Source organism: Lactuca saligna, chromosome 6, assembly GCF_052625555.1.
Source record: "Lactuca saligna cultivar CGN05327 chromosome 6, ASM5262555v1, whole genome shotgun sequence".
In the NCBI taxonomy this organism is placed as follows: Eukaryota; Viridiplantae; Streptophyta; class Magnoliopsida; order Asterales; family Asteraceae; genus Lactuca; species Lactuca saligna.
The window spans coordinates 14,139,794-14,163,547 of NC_136422.1; the positions used below are offsets into that span (position 1 = coordinate 14,139,794).

At 45.4% G+C, this 23,754-nt stretch overlaps 1 protein-coding gene across 1 annotated transcript; it reads left to right on the forward strand.

The window, feature by feature from the left end:
- The first annotated feature begins 12,466 nt into the window (after positions 1–12,466).
- LOC145002318 (uncharacterized) lies at positions 12,467–14,888 on the forward strand. The gene is made up of 3 exons (XM_078961614.1): positions 12,467–13,985; positions 14,040–14,719; positions 14,856–14,888. Exons 1-3 carry the CDS (start codon positions 12,467–12,469, stop codon positions 14,886–14,888), a joined length of 2,232 nt encoding a protein of 743 aa, XP_078817740.1.
- The last annotated feature ends 8,866 nt before the right edge of the window (positions 14,889–23,754 follow it).

Genomic DNA, 23,754 nt, shown 5'->3' on the forward strand with positions numbered 1-23,754 from the left:
ACTAGAAAGCACCCGATAAAGAAGAAAAATAACAAAAAGAGAAAATATGCATAAAGATTAACTAAAATGAGATGGAATGAACTAAAAATAAACCAAGAAAAGAAGTAATAAAATGAAGTTATTAAATCACCCCAAGCTTGAACCTTACTTTTCGTCAAGTAAGACAAGACTAAAATGAACTTGGGATAAACTATCTTATGAAAAATAAAAAGAATGGATAGAACCATAGAACCTGATCACCGTTAGTCAACATAGTCAGAATTGATCTCGCTGTTATCCCAAGAATTTTTCATTTGATGACAATGGAACCATAAACCACATCTAGGACAACTCCTCTAGATGAGTAAGGAGGGATAGTCCGTCACAGCCCCAATGGAACATGCATACAATGAAGAACATCCGTAGTATGGAGAAAGCAGAAGGACGGGCTCACGTGAAGCTCTTCTTTAAGTGTGCACTCTTATTATGAAAGTTGCGTGATCTCATGTCTCCCGCCTACTCTCATGTGTGATTGGGTTTCATCGCTTGGGTATCGTTGTTGGAATCAGTTCACTCAGTGTTGGCCCAAACCTCCCATAGTATCTGAATCAAAAGTCTTACTAACATCATCAATTTGTGAAAATAACTCGATCTATATATAATAAAACATTCCTAAATAAATGAGAAATCAAACGCCGGGTGACTAAATATGAGAAAATTTGTGTTCAATAATTGAATCGGTCACCCATCTAGGATAAACACTGCATGGAATTTGCTTAAGTCTCGTTATTTTTCAAAGCAAGAATGAAACTTGAAGGTAATATACTTCATATCAAAGATTTTATCAACAAAAAAGTTTTGACTTGAAATTTGGTTCCCAAAAGTATGTAAGTGGAACCGAAGGGTAGTGATAATAATCCGAATGGTCTAAGTGCGAAAATGACCATATATGGAGCTCCTTTTTAAACATGTGATTTTCCAAAAATAATGAAAATGTCCAAATGTGGACTAAAAGACTCTCTAAAATCCTAAGAAAATCACAAAAAAAAAATGGTGATGCAAGGAGACTGGATATAGATTCTACTCAGGGACAAGCACCAGTGCTTCATCCTAACGGTTCAAACATGATCAAGTGTGATCCTCTCGGTGGCATGGACCACAGGGTTAAAAACATCCATTGCTATAGTATATCCTACAGTTGTTAGTATTGCATGCATAATTCTTCATGAAAACTACCTGGCCAAGATCACATTCCCCTTTAAGCTCCAGCAGTTGATACCAAGTATGAACTCCCAAACTATGCCTAATAGTCCCGATTTGATGTGTGAGATAACAATAAGATCCTAGACCAATAATGATACAATAACTATGAAGCCATTCCATAGCATCCATGTAACGACCCAAATTTTCAAAAGAAAATTTTTATTTTTTATTAATCAAACACATTTCCATAAATCATGAAATTCCAACATAATTGTTTTCTAATCCACATTCATTACATATTTATTTAAAACTATCAGAGTGTCCCAAAAAATATCAGTGAGAGAGTGCACGCCTCGCCATCATGCCTTGCCCTTGCCCTTAGGCTTAGAAGTACCTGAAACAAATCCACAAACTGTAAGATAATGCTTAGTGAGTTCCCCAGAGCATACCGCACATACAATCCACATAACACGTATCATATTATCCATGAATGCTACACATATCACATAAGCCATGCATACCAACATATAATGAAGCCCTAGAAACCCTCCAGGGTCTTACTCTGGGTACCATGGGAACCCCCTCATGGTATTAACTCAATGCCTCGAGAACCCTCCGAGGTCTTGACCTAGGATGCCAGGGAAACCCTCCAAGGTCTTACACCTAGGTGCCTCAGGAACCCCCGAGGTCTTTTCCTAGGATACCACGGAAACCCTCCACGGTCTTATACCTAAGTGCCCCGGGAACCCCCAGAGGTTTTCCGTACAAGATTCATAGATACAACTAGCACATTTCATGTCACATAACTCAATAGCATACACGTAACAAATAATGGGCCGACCTTGGTGCATTCGACCCATTGGCATGGTGAGGAGACTCACCTCTCACGAATACTAAATTGACAAGCTAGAATCAGATATATACCACGTGCTGCTCCAACTCAACTACATATAAGACACAAAAGGTAGACTCGTCTTAAACTCAAAATTACTCCCAAAGTCAACCGTGGTCAAACTTGGTCAAAACCAAGGTCATCAGTCAAAGTCAATGGTCCATGTTAACTCCAACTCGTCGAGTGCATCTAGCAACTCGTCGAGTTCCTTCCGAGTCCAGAAGACTTGATCGAACCCTATCCAACTCGCTGAGTTGTATCTTCAACTCGCTGAGTTCACTTGATATACAGAAAATGGGGAAACCCAACCCGACTAGTCGAGTTGCTAGGGGAACTCGTCGAGTCCCCCTTCGTGTTTCCTTGTTGTGATTATACATCAAATACAGAGATTCCATGGTTTAGATCTGAATCCCTAAGGTACCTAGAAGTGTAAAGTTTCCAACTTTACCTTCTAGAATCATTACAAATTCTCTAACGTCCTTAGTAAAGGTTGGAAAGCTCCAAAGCTTTGCCATATGGTCCAAAACTCTAGGGACATGCATGCCCAATGCATTTCCCTAAGTCAAAATGACCAAAAAGAGGGAAATATGCCCTAAAACCCTTGCATGGTGTCCTTACTCGACCAAAGGCCAGATCTAGCCCACCTTGGGACCATTTTCCGTGGAGATTTATAAAGTTGCAAACTTTATGAACCCCATGCATGCAATCAACAAAAAAGGGTAGGAACTAGGAAATGAAGAGTACTCTCAAGATCTAGCATAAAAATCGAGTATTGAAGACTTACAATAGTCCACAAGAAGGTCAAGCTCAAGGATGGGTGCTTGGTTTGCTGGATCTTCACACTATCTCTTTCTTCTTAAGCTTCAAAACCACACTAGCTCACAAAATGGAAGAGAATGAGAATTAGGGTTAACACAAATATTCTTATGGTTTGGAGGGTGATGAGAGGTCAGCCTCAAGGCCCTTAAGGAGATTATATAGGGGGAAAACCATAAAATTAAGGTTTTATCATTATAGTGCCTACTCGCCGAGTCAGTTATGCTTGGTCTGGTTGTAGTGAAAACATATCAAGCCGTTCTTGGGGCAGTCCCTAATCATGTGGCCTGGCTGACCATAAGTATAACACACTGTGCCCTGTCCTCTACATGCCCCCCATGTGATCACCCACACTTGGCACATCAGCCTCGGCCCTGCTGGACCATACTGGATGAATCCGAGGTCTTAGGCTTTTTAGCCTGACCTACTGCTGCCTGTTCCTGCTCAGGCTTCGTCTTTGTGCGGAAGCTCAACTCCATTTCCCGCTCACGATCCTTCTCCACCATCTCATTCAGGGTTTTACACCCTATAAAGCTCACAAACTCCCAGATATCATCCCTCGGCATGGAATGATATTGTGTCCTCCTCATATCCTTATCGATAGCATACTATGGGATCAACAAAGCTTCTTCTTAGAACTTGGTGGTGATCTCCGCCACAGTATTAGTGGTCTGTTGAAGGTAATGAAACTCTCTCACAAGCTGTTGCACCTCAATGGCTGGTGCAAAATCCAGGTCAAATCGCTGAACAAACTCGGCCCATGTCATCTCAGCCACACCGGTTGCTCCCACCTGGCTAGTAACCTCGCCCCACCAATCTCAGGCCCTATCTCTCAACATGCAAGAAGCCAATCACACATTTGCCGCATCCGGAAAAGAGCTCGTACGTTGGGCGTTCTTGATATACATCACCCAATGTATGCTAACAATGGGGCCCCTGACCCCAAAAAACTTCGGCACCCCGCATGCCTTGAACTCTCGGAATGAGGGAGTTCGTGCCCCAACCTGGCCTATAGCAATCTCGGCTCTGAATGCCCATAGCCTATCCTCCATGATCTCCATCATACCCTCTTTGACCATCCCAAAAATGACTGGGGTGGAGTCAAGGATGCCCCTAGCAACCTCGGCTGCAATAAGCTCACGCAGCTTCTCATCGATGACATCGGTAGTGTCGCCTGATCTAGCCCCGAATCCAGATCCCGATCCTGATCCCCCTGCTCCAAATCATGTCACCACCATGCTGAACTGAAATGTCATAAATCATAATGATCATGATACTCATAAAGGGGATCTTCCTACACTGTACTCCTTGGAATTGTTAGATCTAACATTCGTTCGGGTACGAGTCCTGTGTTTTCAGTAGTACGGGCCCAATACTACCTTCCATACCTACCTGTACCCTCCCTGATGCTCTACCTGACAATCACATTCCACAGGAATACCACACCTCTCAAATCCTAGGTTTTCCTAAGATTTTCTCTACTCATATCAATCATATATGGTTGCCTTTATGCATGTAAATTATACACAGAAAAGGATCAAAGAGACTTTCGAATACAAGATCCTACCTTAGGACCACAACCAAACAAGGAAAAGGAAATAAGGCTAAATCAATCATTCTAAGGCTATAAGCTCCTAACCGTATATAATTTTAAAAGCATACACATAGCAAGTTTCATATCATTATCAAAGCTCAAACATCAACATAACATGGCTAATACCTTAGGGAACTACTTACTTGGCTCAGTTGATCACGTGCATTGCACTCTCATCTTTTCCTTTCTTTAAAATCTTTTTCATTTTATTTTTTGAAAACAATTTGACCATTCCCTTAGTTTGAGTCCTGACACACCAAAGAGTGTTCCCGAATTCCTCAAACCAACGCACTGATACCAACTTGTAACGACCCAAATTTTCAAAAGAAAATTTTCATTTTTAATTAATCAGACACATTTCCATAAATCATGAAATCCCAACAAAATTTTTTCAAATCCACATTCATTATATCTTTACTCAAAACTATCAGAGTGTCCCACAAAATATCGGTGAGAGAGTGCACACCGTTCCATCACGCCTTGCCCTTGCCCTTGGGCTCAGAAGTACCTGAAACAAATCCACAAATTGTAAGCTAATGCTTAGTGAGTTCCCCATAGCATACCGCACATACAATCCACATAACACATATCATATTAGCCATAAATGCTACACATATCACATAATACCTACATACCAACATATAAGGAAGCCGTGGAAACCCTCCAGGGTCTTACTCCAGGTGCCATGCGAATCCCCTCATGGTCTTAGCCCAAATGCCTCGGGAACCCCCCAAGGTCTTTGCCTAGGATGCCGTGGAAATCCTCCACGGTCTTATACCTAAGTGCCCCAGGAACCCCCCAAGGTCTTCCATAAAGGATTCATAGATACAACTAGCACATTGCATATCACATAACTCAATATCACATACATAACAAATAATGGGCCGACCTTAGTGCCTTTGACCCATTGGCATGGTGAGGAGACTCACCTCTCATGAATGTTGAACTGACAAGCTAGAATTAGATATGTCCCATGTGCAGCTCCAACTAAACTTCCTATAAGCAACAAACGGTATACTTGTCATAAACCCAAAATTACTCCCAAACTTGTAGGACCTGGTTCCTCGTAAGTAAAATTTATCTAAGTATTTGTCATTTTAGCCTTGGACTCGGCGAGTTGTAGGTCCGACTCACCGAGTAGGGACGCGGTCAGGGGGTACGTTTAAGTTGGCGACTCGGCGAGTCACCGCTGTTTGATGAAACCCTAAATTTCAAGGGTTTGCACCTTATTTAAACCCTCATTTCCGCCCCAATCTCGCCCCCATTCACCCTCAGAGCCCCCAACATCGTTTTTGCCCTTTTCCTTGTGAGATTGAAGTGTTTTGGGTGTGTTCTTGAAGTTTTTGAGGAGAAAGAATAGTAGATTAAGAAGAGGAGAAGGAGACCAAGCATTTTTGTGACATCTCAACGTTTTCCTTGAGGTATAGCTCGTTTCCCCTCTGTTTTCAAGCTTGTAGTCCCTAATAGCTTCATGAAAGTCCTTCTTGAACCATTCTTCAAGCTTGTTCGTGCTTTGTGGGTTGAAATAAGTTGTTAGCCTTTAGATCTAGGCATGATTTAGTCCCTGGAGCTTGGATCTACTGCCTTTATGGAGTCATATTGCATGAAAGTCCTAGATCTACCCCTTTTTGTGCACTTTGAGCCCTAAAACTTTCATTGGTGATTATCAACACGTAAAGTTGGAAACTTTACGTGTAAACCAGGCCCTAGGAACCCAGATCTATGAATGGCATGGACTGGATTCAAGCAAAATCACGTGTATAGTTTTTGCATGAGGCAGACTCGGCGAGTCGTTCATCTGACTCAGCAAGTCGATTCGCAAGTCCCCGGGTTGTTCCCCTTTTTGTGTTTGAGAGTTGGAGTAGTGAGTCATAGGGTATGACTTAGTGGGTTGGAAACAAGACTCACTCATGGAGTCACTCGGTGAGTCAATGCCATGACTTGGCGAGTTCATGGCAATCTTCTTGTCTCAAGAACAACTCGACGAGTTATTCATACAACTCAGTGAGTCACAGCTTAGAGTGTTCTTCGGATGAAGGCGAACTCGGTGAGTTGTTCATACAACTCGGCGAGTAGGATGAAGGACTATTGGACTTGGGTATAGAGAAAGGGACTCGGCGAGTTGGCAAGCCAACTCGGCGTGTCTGGTCAACTGGCAGTTGACTGTAACTTGACTCATGAATTGTTAAGGGTAAATAGACAATTTACCCTTAGGGCGGTTAACAGTATTTGACTATGTGTTTGGTGGGAATTACAGTCGGAGGATTTCCGGAGCAGCAGCAGCAGACAGACCATTCCCACACAGATCAGCAGCTACTACGAGGTGAGTTACCTTCCAGTAGCGGTGGGTCTAAGGCCACAATGTCGGCCCACCAGTAGGAGATGTATGATAGATGATTGTCTTTGTGATATCATCTAGGTTTGCTACTACCTGATATGTTATATGCTAGCATGATATGTTGTATGTGATAGTAGTAGAGTTCGGTTGTTAGGACCGAAGGGTAGTCAGACACCCCATATACGTCTGACAGTATATGTTGATATGTTTGCATGCTGGCTTTTTACATGATATGCGATAGCGGTAGTAGGAGGGGATTTGTCCCCGAGTTTGGTTGCTAGGACTGAAGGGTAGTTCAGGCACCCCAGACATATCTGATAATATGTTATGTTAGGATATATGTGATAGTAGCAGTAGGGGTGAAATAGTCCCCGAGGTTCGGTTCTCAGGATCGAAGGGTAGTCAGCACCCCATAATGGCTTGACATGGGTAGTCAGCACCCCATAATGGCTTGACACGGGTAGTCGGCACCCCAGAATGGTCGTACCGGGTAGGTCGGGCACCCCAGAAATGCCTGACAATATGTATGATATGTGATTGTATGGTATGCGGTATGATGGGGGAACTACTAAGCTTCATGCTTACAGTTTTCAGTTTTGGTTTCAGGTACCTCTTCTTCAAAGGGGAAAGAGCTGGCGCGGTAGCGACCCACCACACACATGCTTCGTATTCCGCATCATGAGATCTTCCTGGGGATGTGTACTCTGACATTATTATGTTTTATGAAATGTTTTCCAGACATGCGATATCTTTACAAAATATTATGATCAATCAACGTTTTAATTTGAATGTTTTGCTAAATATATGTTTTCAAAAATGAAATTTTTAGCTCGTATTTTTGAGGTGTTACAAGTTGGTATCAGAGCCCTGGTTTGAGGGATTCGGACACACCTTCGGGGGTGTTTGAACTCAAATCGAGGGATTAAAAGATTTTGGAAAGAGAAAATGTTTTCTAAAAGGCTAAGTAAAGGGTTTTAAGAAAGACCAAAGTGTGTGATGTGCGCGACCATCCGAGCTCAAGTAAGTATTCCCCAATGTACCCATACAAGTTTATTTATGGTTATCAGTTTCTGTAGAACTGCATGCTAGAATAGGACTAAGGATCTAGGAGTGATGCCTTATGTGCCTGCTTTATGTACTTCAGTATATGAAAGAGTTGCATGCTAGAATTGAGTAGACAGCAGTAGAGTAGCCTGTTTAGGTTATTCCTGATAGTACGAGTTTAGCATTGTATGCTAGTTCAGTTTTTCTCTACGAGGATAGAGTTTCTTTATATTGTTTTCTTTATGTCCAAATGATGTTTGCTTTGTGCTATGTGGGCTTTGAGTGATGGGAGTTAGTTGTTAGGTGGATACGTTAAAGTCACATGTGATCAGGGTTGAATAATCTCAGTGTGTTGGATTTGACCCTATTGTGTAGCTCTTGTTTGAGTCCTAACCAATGTAGGGATGAGTCCCTTACTCGAAGGATTATCCAAGCCTCGTCGCATGTGATTGTATTCAGGTCATAGCTAATTGGCATCACAAAGAGACCATCAACAACTGAGGACTGGGATGGGTGGGTCAGAGGTTTCCTAGGGAAAGCCTAGGATAAGAGTAGCAGTGATCAGCGGTAGTGGAAGGGACCTGGTTGAGTCGAGGCGGTCTTTGGGGAAGGTACGGATAGATGTGGAAGGTAGTATGGGCATGTACTACTGAAAGTAGAGGATCCATACCCGAACCGAGGAAGGCTAAGATAAGACCAGGGAACCTGTAGTGGTTGTGATCCCTCCAGGGGTATCAGTATCACTAACAGTTGTTATTTCTTAGTATTTCGGAATGGTGGTACTACGCCCGAGGCTAGTAGTTGGTAGTACAGGAGAGGGATCGGGTTCGGGACCAAGTTTCGAACCAGTAGATGAGGGGCTACGCGATTTCATCGCGTCAGAGATCACCAGAGGCATCCTTGAGTCGACCCCCATTATCTTCGGGTCGATCAAGGAAGGGATATTGGAGACGATGGAGGATCACCTCCGGGCATTCAGGAGCGAAATGGCATCTGGCCAATCAGGACCCCGCACACTATCCTTCAAGGACTTTCGGGGTAGTGGTGCGCTGGATTTTCATGGGGCGAAGGACCCCATAGCTGCCAGACGATGGATTGCAGACATTGAGTCTGCATAGACGATTAGCTTCTGCCCTGAGGGGTCGAAGGTGAGATATGCAGCAGGGTGTTTACGTGATCAAGCTAGGGATTAGTGGGAGTCCGTGAGCGACTTGTTGGGAGCCTCGGCTGTCGAGGCTATGACATGGTCGGACTATGCGACCAGGTTCAGGGCAGAGTTTGCGCCGGCTGTCGAGCTTCAGCAGCTGGCCAGAGAGTTTTTGGATATGAGACAGACGACGAAGACTGTGGTGGAAATCACCGCTACGTTTTGGGAGAGGGCATTATTAGTGCCCCAATATGCGGGTGATGAGGACATGAGGAGGACCCGCTACCATGACATGCTCCAAGCTGATATTCGAGAGCATGTCAGTTTTTCAGCTTGCCCTACCTTGGACTCTATGATTGCTAGGGCGAGGGAGAGGGAGATAGATCTGGAGCATGTCCGGAAGAGGAAGACTGAGGAGGGACAGACAGGAGGGGCTTCGGGGAAGAAGCCCAAGGGATCAGATGGTAGGCCGAAAGGCCATTCAGGACCGAGCCACTGTAGGAAATGCGGCAGGCCTCATGAGGGGGCATGTAGATTAGGATTGTCAGGCTGGTATAAGTGCAGCAAGACGGGGCATTTCAGCAGGGATTGTACCACCCCTGCACCTGTGATACAGACGTCTAAGTTGTTGTGTTTCCACTGCAACCAGAGCGGCCACAAGAAGGCCAATTACCCCCAGTTGACATCACCAACGCCGGTTAAGGCGCCAGCTCCAGCTACCCTGCGGATTACAGATGGCCGACAGGGCAATGCAGAGGCTCCAATGGTGAGGAGCTGGGCGTTTCAGCTGACTGCAGAAGAGGCACGCGTCGCACCCGATGTGGTGACGGGTATGATTCTTTCCCTGTACTTTATTTTATGATGTTATGTTATTGATATGTGCTCTGTGTATATGCATTAGGATCGTTCCATGTGAACGGTATTCCAGTTCAGGTGTTGTTCGACTCGGGTGCCACCCGGTCATTTGTTTCCCTTGCGCTTAGCAAGAGGTTTACTGACTCCTCGGGCATGTTGGATTGCCTTTTAGAGGTAGAGATTACCGATGATCGATCGGTGCGAGCATCAACAGTGTTCAAGGATTGTGTTTTGAGGTTATTTGAGGAGCTTTATTTGGTGGACTTGGTTCTCATACCATTGCGGGGGAACAAGGTGATTATAGGCATGGATTGGTTGAGCCCTAATGGGGCGGTGATAGATTGCGCACAAAAGCTAATGCGGGTCAGGACCCCAAGTGGGGGAGAGTTGGTGATCCACGACGAGAGGCCACAGCGTGGACCTATAGTATGTTCAGCAGCGAGAGCTATGTGCTACCTTCAGTAGGGATGTGCAGGGTATGTCGCGTACGTTATGGATACCCGGGAGAAGGGTAAGGTGACAGTGAGCGAGGTTCCAGTGGTGCGAGACTACGCTAATGTGTTCCCGGAGGAGCTTCCTGGAATACCTCCGGAGCATCAGGTAGAGTTCAGGATCGACCTAGTTCCTGGTGCGGCTCCGATAGCCAAGTCACCCTATCGGTTGGCTCCCCTCGAGATGCAGGAGTTATCTACACAATTGCAAGAGCTGCTAGACAAGGGATTTATTCGCCCGAGCAGTTCACCCTGGGGAGCCCCGATCTTGTTTGTGAAGAAAAAATTTGAGTCGCACCGGATGTGTATAGATTACCGGGAGCTGAATAAGGTAACGGTGAAGAACCGTTACCCACTCCCGAGGATTCATGACCTCTTTGATCAGTTTCAGGGAGCATCTTGGTTCTCCAAGATCGATTTGCGTTCAGGCTATCATCAGATGAGGGTTAGAGAGGAGGATATACAGAAGACCGCGTTTCGGATGCGTTATGGCCATTATGAGTTCGTGGTGATGCCGTTTGGACTCACCAATGCTCCTGCCGCGTTCATGGACCTCATGAACCGCATGTATAGACCGATGTTGGATCGGTCTGTGATAGTTTTCATTGATGAAATCTTGGTTTATTCCAAGACACAAGAGGAGCACGAGGAGTGTTAGGTGCATTTCATGCATTCATTTTTTATAGTTTTAGTTCATAAAAGTGCATTACATTTAGGTTTAGACTCATGCATTTTGTATAATTTCGGGATTTTTCATGATGCAATTCCATTCACACGCTTTTAGAATATTTCAGGGACTTATGAAGGTTGGATCTTGTTGGAGGAAGTTATCAAGAGTTGGATACAAAGTTATAGAATTTTTGGAGCTTTGAAGAGAGAGAATGAAGAAATGAAGAATTTGGTTTCACAGGAGTTTACACGGCCGTGTAAATTTATGCCTTTGGTTTACACGGGCCGTGTAAACGTATATGCAAGGACATTCTACTTCGAAGATCTGGAAGACTTAAGCATTCTACTTTTCTTGTTTACACGGCCGTGTAAATGGAACCCTTTGATTTACACGGGCCGTGTAAACGTCTCGGCAGTTTTAAAGTGGTTTTGTCTTCTTATAATTGAGACAATCAGTTTTTATGGAAGTTAGGTCGGATTTTGGGAGGAGAAGAGAAGATTTTCAGAGCTTTTGCAAGTAGATTAACACTTGGAAAACACTTTAATTTCTTTTTGTAAGTCAATTTGAAGTTTAAACTTGTTTGATTTGTAGTCCAACCAAGATATATGTGGTTGATTTTATTATCATTTCCGAATCTGAATTCTTAAGTATGTGTTGTTAGATTGTAACTTGAATTTGACTTATGTTTAACATCTAGTAATCTTTGATTTGATCTTAATCATGTGTTTGATTAGTTCTCTTTTTCACTTGATCAATGAACTAGGGTTCTATTCAATCTAGTTAATCAAATAATGAAATTCGTATATGTTTTATGATTTGATGTTAGTAACACTCACTTATTTGGTTGTAATTAGATCAAAATTAGTGCAATCAAAGATTAAATGTTTATATTCCCAAGCTTAAGAGGAATGTTAAACATTGTTGGTAATTAGTGCAAGAACTTAATGTCATTTAATGATTTAATGCAAGAGCTTATTTGGGTTGAATCAAATAAATGAAATTTTATTTAAAGAGCTTATTTTGAATAGAATACTTTTGCCAATTTGGATATTAGAGTTTATTAATATCCAACTTACTAACCTAGATTGAACATGAGTTATAATCATATTACATCTTTCAACATAATACATATATAAGAGTCAGAATCGGAAATGTACTTCTTTTACTGCGTTTGTTTTCAATCTTTCTTATTTATGAAGTTTAATTCAAGTTTAAATACAAACCCCCATTTAAATATTACTTGTATTATGTGTGAAAATATGGCAAGATGAAAAGTCTCGTATCTCTGTGGACCGACCCTGCTTACTCTATACTATCTTTAGTATTAGAAATAGCAGTGATTTGAGTTATATTAATATTATTTTATCCCATCATTTGTTGGTTTGACACCCAAACAAATTAGCGCCGTTGCCGGGGATACGGTAGTACTAATTGTTTATGCCAAGATCTTTTCGCACAGGTACACCTTTACCAGTTGATTTGGAAATAGAGAAATCTGCTAAACAGAGAAGGAAACAAGTCAGACTTTTAAAGAAACAACAACAATCCAGAGCTTCTTCATCAAATCCATCAACTACATCCTCTCCAACATCCAAAAGTATCACCCCACCATCTTCACCTACTCCTACCATGGCAGACAACCATGGAGGACATCAAAATCCTCCACATCCACTACCTGAACAAACCTTTAGACAATGGGCTACTCAAGATGTCACCCAACAACCTTTGTGCATAAATTACCCTGCAGCAATCAACTTTGAACTCAAGTCTGGACTCATCCATTTGTTACCCTCATTCCGTGGTCTTGAGAATGAAGACCCACATAAATTCCTTAAGCAATTTCATGTTGTTTGTGTGGGTATGAAGCCACATGAAGTCACAGAAGATCAAATCAAGTTAAGGGCATTCCCCTTTGCTTTACAAGATTCAGCCAAGGAGTGGTTGTATGACTTACCACCGGGGTCAGTCACAACATGGAATGAACTTGCAAGGATGTTTCTGGATAAATATTTTCCCGAAATGAGAGCTTCAGCTTTACGTAGAGAGATAATTGGCATCAAGCAACAAAAGAGAGAAGCCTTGCATACTTATTGGGAACGGTTCAAGAAATTGTGCTCAAGATGTCCACAACATGGGATTACAGAATATCAGTTGCTGCAGTATTTTTGTGAAGGAATGTCATCTTGGGATAGGAGATTGCTCAATGCATCAAGTGGTGGATCTATAGCTGATAAGACTCCAACAGAAATCAGAGTTCTTATAAAAAACATGGCAGAAGAGTCCAAGCATACAGTCCAAGAAGAAGAGTGGTATAGTGATGCACCAAGGGGGGTGAAAGAAATTTCTACTCCAAAAATTGAAAGTCAACTTTCTGAGTTGACTAAGGTAGTAATGATGCTTGCAAAAGATAAGGGCGTGCAACCACCAATAGTCAGACCTTGTGGCATTTGTACACAAGTTGGACATCCCACTGATATGTGCCCCATGTTACAAGAAGATGTAGAGCCAGTTCAAGCTATGGGATTTTCAAGTCAACAACAAGGAAACTTCCAGCCAAGAAGCAATCCAAATTGGCACCAACCTAATACCAATTTTCAGCCTAGACCACCACCTTATCAACCAAGACCCCCATTTCAAAATCAAATGCACCATCAACAAAATTATCAACCACATTTCCAACCAACTCAACCTCCTCATCAATCTCAATATCAACCTCAAAACATGCATCAAGGAAGTAGTTCAAGCGGATCGGGAATGTCTTTGGAAGACATTGTTAAGAGTTTAGCCACAAGTACTCAAACATTTCAAAATGAGACCAAAGCAAGCATCAAGACTTTGGAGCAACAAATGACTCAACTCGCCACATCTGTGAGTAAATTGGAGTCACAAGGCAAACTACCCGCGCAAACTGAGAAGAATCCAAAACATAGTGCATGTGCCATCACTTTGAGAAATGGTAAAGAATATGAAGGTCCTAAAATGATTGAAGAAGAAGAAGAGATGGAGTTAGAGAAAGAAGAAGAGAAGTCAAAAACCCCTTCCAAGCAAGCTCCTATTGAAGTAAAAGTCACTCCTCCTCCGTTTCCCTCAAGATTAAGCAAGTCAAAGCGTGAAAGAGAAGACAATGAAATCATGGAGATGTTCAGGAAGGTAGAGGTAAATATTCCTCTTCTTGATGCCATCAAACAAGTCCCTAGGTATGCAAAATTCCTTAAGGAATTATGTACATCCAAGAAAAAGTTGAAAGGGAATGAAACTGTTAAAGTAGGGGAAAATGTGTCTGCAGTGTTACAAAAAAGATTACCTAAAAAATGTAAGGATCCGGGTGTTTTTACGGTTCCTTGCAAATTAGGTAATCTTCATGTTCCACGAGCTATGCTAGACCTTGGAGCTTCTATCAATGTTTTGCCATATTCCATCTTTAAAACATTAAATATTGGCACATTGAAGAAGACCGGGGTAATCATTCAATTGGCTGATAGATCTTTAGTACATCCCAAAGGTGTGTTAGAAGATGTGTTAGTCCAAGTGAATGAACTAGTATTTCCAGCAGATTTTTATGTACTTGATATGGATGATGATGATTCACCGAATTTGAGTTCAATTCTCCTAGGAAGACCCATTTTGAAAACAGCCAGGACGAAAATTGATGTTTATGATGGTACATTGTCCATGGAATTTGATGGGGAGGTGATAAATTTCAATATTTATGACGCTATGAGATATCCAAGTGATATTTCATCTTTGAATTTTGTGGATGTCATTGAACCATTGACAGAGGAGTGTTTTGATCTGTCTAATCTTGATGTGTTAGCTCTTATTTTAGACAGGAATCTTCAAAAGGAAAGAGTGCATCTGAGAGAGGTTTTGGAGACCCTGAGGAGGGAGAGCTTGTATGCCAAATTCTCCAAATGTGAGTTTTGGTTACGCGAGGTGTAGTTTCTTGGGCACCTCGTCAACCATAACGGGATTTCAGTAGACCCGGCCAAGGTGGAGGTCGTGATGAGGTGGGAGGGTCCGAAGTCTCCATCTGAGATTCAGAGTTTCCTAGGATTAGCAGGCTACTATCGGAGGTTCATTCAGGATAGCCATACCCCTGACATGGTTGACTAGGAAAGTCATGGTCTTTCGATGGGGGCCTGAGCAGCAGGCAGCATTCGAGACTCTGAGACAGAGATTGTGCGCGGCGCGGATCTTAGCCCTACCCGAGGGCGTGGAGGATTTTGTGATATATTGCGATGCTTCGATCTAAAGCTTAGGTGCAGTGTTGATGCACAGGGGGCATGTCATTGCTTATGCCTTGAGGCAGCTGAAGCCTCACGAGGAGAACTACCCGACGCACGATTTAGAGTTGGGGGCAGTGGTCTTCGTCCTCAAGATATGGCGGCATTACCTTTACGGGGTTCGTTTTACCATTTAGATGGACCACAAGAGTTTGAGGTACCTCATGGATCAGCTGAATCTGAACATGAGGCAGCGTCGGTGGTTGGACGTGGTGAAGGATTATGATTGCGAGATCCTTTACCACCTGGGGAAGGACAATGTGGTAGCCGATGCGCTTAGCCGCAAGGCGGCGCCGATCAGGGATGTTTGCATGAGGATGACTGTGGTAACTCCCCTGTTGGAACATATTCGGGAGGCCCAACAGGAGGTTATGAAGGAGGAGCATCAGAAGACTGAACGAATAGTGGGACAAGTCACCTCCTTCGACCATGATAGCCGGGGATTATTGACACTACACTGTAGGGTGTGGGTGCCGTATCATGGAGGCGTGCGCCAGATCTTGATGGAGGAGGCACACAAATCCTGATTCTCTATTCATTCAGGGGCGACGAAGATGTATCGGGATCTTCGCCTGGACTATTGGTGGCCCTGCATGAAGCGGGATGTGACGTGGTACATCGGGCAGTGTTTGACCTGCAGGAAGGTCAAGGGTGAGCATCAGAGACCACACGGCAAGATGCAGCCGTTGGATATCCCGTTGTGGAAATGGGAGGATATTACGATGGATTTCATCACAAAGCTTCCACGAACGGCGCGAGGAGTAGATTCGATTTGGGTCATCGTGGATCGGTTGACCAAGAGTGCCCATTTTATTCCGATTCCAGAGAGTATCTCGGCCGAAAAGTTGGCCGATATCTATATCAGGGAGATAGTGGCGCGGTACGGGGTGCCAGTGTCAGTGATATCAGATCGAAATGTGCGGATCACTTCCAGGTTTTGGAAGAGGTTTCATGATGAGTTGGGCACTCGTCTGCATTTTAGCACCGCCTTTCACCCGCAGACGGATGGTTAAAGTGAGCGGACCATCCAGACTTTGGAGGATATGTTACGGGCGTGCGTGTTAGATTTCAGTGGTAGCTGGGATACCTATCTTCCCTTGGCTGAGTTCGCGTACAACAACAACTACCACGCGAGTGTTGAACGTCCCCCATTCAAGATGTTGTACGGTCGGAGGTGTAGGACCCCGATATGCTGGGGTGAAGTTGGCCAGAGGGTCATGGGGAGCACTGAGGTGGTGCTCAAGACGACCGAGAGAATCCAACAGGTTCGGAGCAGGCTTCAAACTGTGCAGAGTCAGCAAAAAAGTTATGCTGACAAGCATCGATCAGACCTGGAGTTCCAGGTCGGGGATATGGTTCTCCAGAAGGTGTCGCCTTGGAAAGGCGTCATTCGATTCAGGAAGCGGGGCAAGTTGGGCCCGAGATTCATTGGACCGTTCAGGGTTGTAGCCCGGGTGGGCAAGGTGGCATATAGGCTGGACCATGTCTCCCAGTTGTGGAAGTGTCTCGTGGATGATTCAGCGGTGGTGCCATTAGAGGATATACAGGTTGACGACAGCCTGAATTACATTGAGCGCCCAGTCGCAATCCTCGACCGGAAGTCGAATGATCTAAGGAACAAGACGGTGGAGCTAGTGAAAGTGCAATGGCAGCACCGCAAGGGTTCGGAATGGACTTGGGAGCCGGTGGAAGAAATGATGGAGCATTACCTCGAGTTGTTTCAGGATCGAGCGGCAAACTTCGAGGACGAAGTATAAAATAAGTGGGGGAGATTTGTAGCACCTGGTTCCTGGTAAGTAAAATTTATCTAAGTATTTGTCATTTTAGCCTTGGACTCGGCGAGTTGTAGGTCCGACTCGCCGAGTAGGGATGCGGTCCGGGGGTACGTTTAAGTTGGCGACTCGACGAGTCCATATTCTGGACTCGGCGAGTCACCGCTGTTTGATGAAACCCTAAATTTCAAGGGTTTGCACCCTATTTAAATCCTCATTTCCACCCCAAGCTCGCCCCCATTCACCCTCAGAGCCCCCAACATCGTTTTTGCCCTTTTCCTTATGAGATTGAAGTGTTTTGGGTGTGTTCTTGAAGTTTTTGAGGAGAAAGAAGAGTAGATCAAGAAGAGGAGAAGGAGACCAAGCATTTTTGTGACATATCAACATTTTCCTTGAGGTATAGCTCGTTTCCCCTCTATTTTCAAGCTTATAGTCCCTAATAGCTTCATGAAAGTCCTTCTTGAGCCATTCTTCAAGCTTGTTTGTGCTTTGTGGGTTGTAATAATGTAACGACCCGTTCCCGGTATGTTAATTAATTGTTAATTGTCTAAGTTTTCAAGAGGGACTCGGCGAGTTCTAGCATGACTCGCCGAGTTGGGTCGCGTATTTTGTGCACGCAGGAGCCGGGGACTCGGCGAGTCCATATCCCGGACTCGGCGAGTCCGTCCGTCTGGGTGAAACCCTAAATCCCCGGGTTTGCCCACTATTTAAACCACATTATAGCCTCATTCTCGCCACTTTCACCCTGAGAACACAGTGAGAGAACCCTAATCCTCCCTTGAGAGCTTATAAGTGATTTGGTGCCATTTTTGTGAAGGTGTGAAGAAGGAGAAGAAGAAAGAAGCAAGGAAACGAGTTGTAGTGCTAAGATCCAAGGGCAAATCTGAGTTTATTGAGCCGAGGAGATTCAGGAGCAGCAGCCATTAGCTTTCAGAGAAACACACTCAGCCGCCAGTTTACGAGGTGAGTTTCCTTCCAGTAGGGACGGGTCTAAGGCCACAATGCCGGCCCATCCAGTTAGCAGTAGCTTCCGGACTTGATCCGATGCAGTAGTTAGGATGTTTGATGCCTTCGTGGCTCAGACAGGAATTGTGAGCTATGTTTTATGTGTTATGTACTATGTGTTTCGGGCTACGGCCCGATGTAGTATGCAGTATATGTGTTCATGCTAGTTGTTATGATATGCTATCCGATGCAGTCAGTTCCGGACTTCGGTCCGATGCAGTCAGTTCCGGACTTCGGTCCGATGCAGTCAGTTCCGGACTTCGGTCCGATGCAGTCAGTTCCGGACTTCGGTCCGATGCAGTCAGTTCCGGACTTCGGTCCGATGCAGTTAGTTCCGGACCTTGGTCCGATGCAGGGGACAAGGTCCCAGTCAGTTCCGGACTTCGGTCCGATGTAGTTTCCGGGCTTCGTCCCGATGCAGTGGGCAAGGCCCGATATGTGTTTATATGATATTGATATGTATGGTATGTGGTATTTTGGGGGAGCTCACTAAGCTTCGTGCTTACAGTTTCAGTTTTGGTTTCAGGTACTTCCGCAAGCAAAGGGAAGAGCTCGGGATGACGGCATCGCACACACCACCGCCTCAGCTTTAACCTGGGGATGATTTAGTTGTTTGATTTGATGTAGCATGATACAGTTTTCCGCTCAGTATTTTATTATGTTTTGGAATACATCACACATGGTTTTATTATTTGATACTCTGATTACAGTTTTGATTATATTAAAAACAAAAATTTTTGGGTCGTATTTTTGGGTCGTTTCAAGTTGGTATCAGAGCCCTGGTTTGAGGGATTCGGATACACTTCCGGGTGTATCTGAACTCAAACTAAGGGAAATGAAAGATTTTATTAAAATAAAAACGTTTTATAAAAAGAATTTTGAAAGTACTTAGAAGGGAAGAATTTTTTTTAAACAAGATAGAGGTGTGTGCATGCGGTCAGCCGAGCTCAAGTAAGTACTCCCAAATTACCCATACAAGTTATTTGTTCAATTTCAGTTTTAGTAGAACAGCATGCTAGTATAGGACTAAGGATTTAGGAGAATGCCTTATGTGCCTGCTTATGTGTTACAACTTTATGAGTATTGCATGCTAGTACTGAGTAGACAGCAGTAGGATAGCCTGATTAGGTTATGCCTGATAGCAGGAGCTTAGCATCTTATGCTAGTGCAGTTTCTTGTTATGAGAATAGTTTGCTTGAGTCTGTTTTCCGTGTCCGAATGCTGCTTGCTTTGTGCTTAGTGGGGTTCCGAGTGATGGGAGTTAGCCATTAGGTGAACACGTCACACCACATGTGACTAGGATTGAATAATCTCAGAGTACTGGAACTGGCCCTATTGCGCAGCTCTTGTTTGAGTCCAACCGTTATAGGGACGGGTCTTTTACTCGAAGGATTATCTGATCCTCATCACATGTGATGGTGTTTAGGTAATGGCTAATTGGCGTTATGAGGAAACCTTCAGCAGCTGAGGACCAGTTGTGTTGAGCCTGAGATTTTCCTAGGGCAAGCCTAGGATGAGAGTAGCAGAGAATAGCAGTAGTAGAAGTGACTTGGTGGAGTCAAGGCAGTTCTTGAGGAAAGTACGGATAGATGTGGAAGGTAGTATGGGCCTGTACTACTGAAAGCAGAGGATCCGTACTCGAATCAAGGAAGGCCAAGACAAGACCAGGAAGCTAGTAGCAGTGTCATGATCCCTTGAGATATTTCAATGTTCTGATGTTGTTATGATATGTTTCAGAATGGTAGTTTTACGCCCGAGACCAGCAGGCGGCAGCTCAGATGCCGGAGGGGGATCAAGATCGGGATCAGGCCCGGAGGTCGGGCAGATGGATGAGCAGACCAGAGAGTTCCTTTCTTCTGAGGTTACCCGCATCATATTGGAGCAGACTCCTGTGATCTTCGGTTCGATCAAGTAGGGTATTTTGGAGATGATGGATGAGAGATTGAGTACTTTCCGGGCTGAGATGGCGGCCGTGATGGGGTCGCGCACTCTTACATTCAGGGAGTTCAGGGCGTGCGGAGCTCCAGACTATCATGGGGCGCGGGACCCATAGCGAGTACTAGATGGTTGGCAGATGTGGCCAACGCCTTCCGCACTAGCAGGTGTCCCGAGGGGGACAAGGTCAGATTGGCGTCCTGTCTACTGAAGGACAGGGCACGGGATTGGTGGGAGGAGGTCGGACACACCATCGGGGATGATGCGGCGTTGGATGCTATGACCTGGACTGATTTCTCTACCAGGTTCAGGGCGGAGTTTGCACCGGTCATTGAGGTACAGCAGCTAGCCAGGGAGTTCCAGGATCTTACTCAGACTACCGAGTCAGTGGCGGAGATCACCGCCAAGTTCAGGGAGAGGGCTCTTCTTGTTCCTCAGTATGCAGCCGACGAGGAGATGAAGAAGGCCCGTTATCATGAGATGTTGCGGAGTGATATCCGCATGTTTGTGAGCCGGTCCAGTTGTAAAACGCTGGACGACATGATTGCTAGAGCCAGGGAGAGGGAGATTGATCTCGAGATGGAGAAGAAGAGGAAACCGGAGGCGGTTTTCGGGTTCAGGTAGTGCGGGCAAAAAGCCCAAGGTTTCAGATCACAGGTCCAGGAGTCAGCAGAGCCACGGTTGGTGTGGCAAGTGTGGGAGGATGCACGAGGGGGCGTGCAAGGCAGGGAGTTCCGGCTGCTACAAGTGTGGTCGGATTGGGCATATGAGCAGGGATTGTACGGCCCCTGCTACTGCGGTTTCAGCATCATACCTGATTTGCTTTCAGTGCAATCAGAGGGGACATAAAAAGTCCCAGTGTCCCAGTCTAGCTGCAGCAGGGAAGGTGGTTGCACCTGCCCCTGCCACCTTGAGGATTACAGATGGCCGGCAGGGCCGATCTGATGCACCAGCAGCGAAGAGCCGGGCGTTTCAGATGACAGCAGAGGAGGCTCGAGCGACTCCTGATGTGGTGACGGGTAGTTATCTTTCCTTCACCTTTTGATTATTATTGTTATCGTTTGTATATTTCTTGATGATATGCTTTATTTAGGGTCGTTCTTGGTGAACGACATTTCTGCTTTGGTATTGTTCGATTCGGGAGCTACCCGATCATTTGTATCGCATGCGCTTAGCAAGAAATTTAGCAGAGCTCCAGGGGAGCTGGATTGTCCGTTAGAGGTTGAGATAGCAGATGATAGGACCGTGAGGGTCGGCAGAGTGCATAGAGGGTGTTCTCTTCAGATATTCGATGAGCAGTTTTCAGTGGACCTGGTTCCTATTCCCCTGCGAGGGAATAAAGTTATCGTGGGCATGGATTGGCTAAGCCCCAATGGGGCGGTGATTGATTGTGAGCTTCAGCTAGTGAGGGTTCGCACTCCCAGTGGGGGAGAGTTAGTGATTCAGGGCGAGAGGCCACAGCGTGGTCCGATCTTTTGTTCCGCCGCAAGGGCGAGGCGCTATGTTCAGTAGGGTTGCGCCGGTTTTATCGCATTCGTCTTGGATGCCCGGGAGAAGGGCAGGACGACGATTGATGATGTTCCTATTATCGGGAGCGCCGATCTTATTTGTGAGGAAGAAGGATGGGTCGCATCGGATGTGCATTGACTATCGAGAGTTGAACAAAGTAACGGTGAAGAACCGTTACCCACTTCCGAGGATAGATGATTTGTTTGATCAGCTTCAGGGAGCGTCTTGGTTCTCCAAGATCGATCTACGCTCTGGATATCATCAGATGAGGGTTAGAGATGAGGATGTACAGAAGACTGCTTTCAGGACCCGGTATGGTCATTATGAGTTCGTGGTGATGCCATTTGGGCTCACCAATGCCCCAGCCGCGTTCATGGATCTCATGAACCGCGTGTGCAGACCGATGTTGGATCGGTCGGTGATAGTATTCATAGATGACATCTTGGTATATTCCAAGACTCAGGGGCAGCACGAGGAGCACCTGCGGGAGGTGTTGGAAACTTTGAGGAGGGAGAGACTTTTCGCAAAGTTCTCCAAGTGTGAGTTCTGGTTGTGCGAGGTGCAGTTTCTTGGCCATCTCGTCAACCAGAAGGGTATTTTGGTAGATCCGGCCAAGATTGAGGCCGTGATGCAGTGGGAGGTCCCGAGGTCTCCATCTGAGATTCGGAGCTTCCTAGGGTTGGTAGGGTATTATCGGAGATTTATTCAGGACTTCTCCAAGATAGCAGTGCCACTCACCCGACTAACCAAGAAGTCGGTGGTATTCCATTGGGGGCCTGAGCAGCAGGCGGCGTTCGAGACTCTCAGACAGAAATTGTGCGAGGCACCGATCCTTATCTTACCGGAAGGAGTAGAGGACTTCGTAGTCTACTGTGATGCTTCAATCACAGGTATGGGAGCAGTATTGATGCAGCGAGGCCATGTGGTAGCTTATGCCTCGAGACAGTTGAAGCCTCACGAGGCTAACTATCCTACCCACGATTTGGAGCTGGGGGCAGTTGTGTTTGCCCTCAAGATTTGGAGACATTACCTGTATGGGGTCCGTTGTACTATATACACGGATCACAAGAGTTTGCGGTATCTTATGGATCAGCCGAGTCTGAACATAAGGCGGAGGAGGTGGTTGGACGTACTAAAGGATTATGATTGTGAGATCCTTTATCATCCAGGGAAGGCCAACGTGGTGGCCGGAGCCCTAAGCCGCAATGTGTCGGCGGCCCCTATCAGGGATCTGTGCATGAGGATGACAGTGATCACTCCGCTGTTGGAGCGGATCAAGGAGGCTCAGGTGGAGGGCCTCAAGGAGGAGAGGCAGAAATGTGAGAGGATAGTGGGTCGAGTAGCATCGTTTGATTACGATAGTCGGGGTTTGTTGACGCTTCATGGTAGGGTGTGGGTACCGTACTGGGGTGGAGTACGGCAGGTATTGATGGACGAGGCTCATAAGTCTCGATTTTCTATCCACCCAGGGGCGACGAAGATGTATCGAGATCTTCGACCTGATTATTGGTGGCCCTGCATGAAGCGGGACGTCGCTTGGTACGTTGAGAGATGCTTGACCTGCCGAAAGGTCAAGGCGGAGCACCAGAGACCTCACGGCAAGATGCAGCCGTTGGACATTCCCATGTGGAAATGGGAGGATATCACCATGGATTTTATCACCAAACTTCCCAGGACCGTACGTGGAGTGGATTCGATATGGGTAGTGGTGGATCGGTTGACGAAGAGTGCCTATTTTATCCCGATCCAGGAGAGTATATCGGCGGAAAAGTTAGCCGATATCTATGTGCGAGAGATAGTGGCACGTCATGGAGTGCCGGTATCGGTGGTGTCAGACCGAGATGTTCGTTTCACCTCCAGATTCTGGAAGCGGTTCCACGACGAGATGGGTACTCGTCTTCATTTTAGCATCGCTTTCCACCCTCAGACTGACGGGCAGAGCGAGAGGACGATTCAGACTCTTGAGGACATGCTTAGGGCATGTGTTCTAGATTTTGGGGGCAGTTGGGATATGTATCTTCCGTTAGCGGAATTCTCGTATAACAACAGTTACCATGCGAGTATTCATCGACCTCCTTTTGAGATGCTGTATGGTAGGAAGTGTAGGACCCCGATTTGCTGGGGCGAGGTCGGTCAGCGAGTCATCGGGAGCACCGAAGTGGTGCTCAAGACGACTGAGTTGATCCAGCAGGTCCGTAGTAGGCTGCAGACCGCGCAGAGT

Bases quoted from the DNA above. Each gene is read 5' to 3' on its own strand.
- LOC145002318 (XM_078961614.1), top strand. From the start codon at position 12,467: ATGCCAAGATCTTTTCGCACAGGTACACCTTTACCAGTTGATTTGGAA. The intron at 13,986-14,039 runs GTAAAGAATATG...AGATGGAGTTAG, and splicing joins TGCCATCACTTTGAGAAATG to AGAAAGAAGAAGAGAAGTCA. The intron at 14,720-14,855 runs GTGATAAATTTC...CTCTTATTTTAG, and splicing joins CCATGGAATTTGATGGGGAG to ACAGGAATCTTCAAAAGGAA.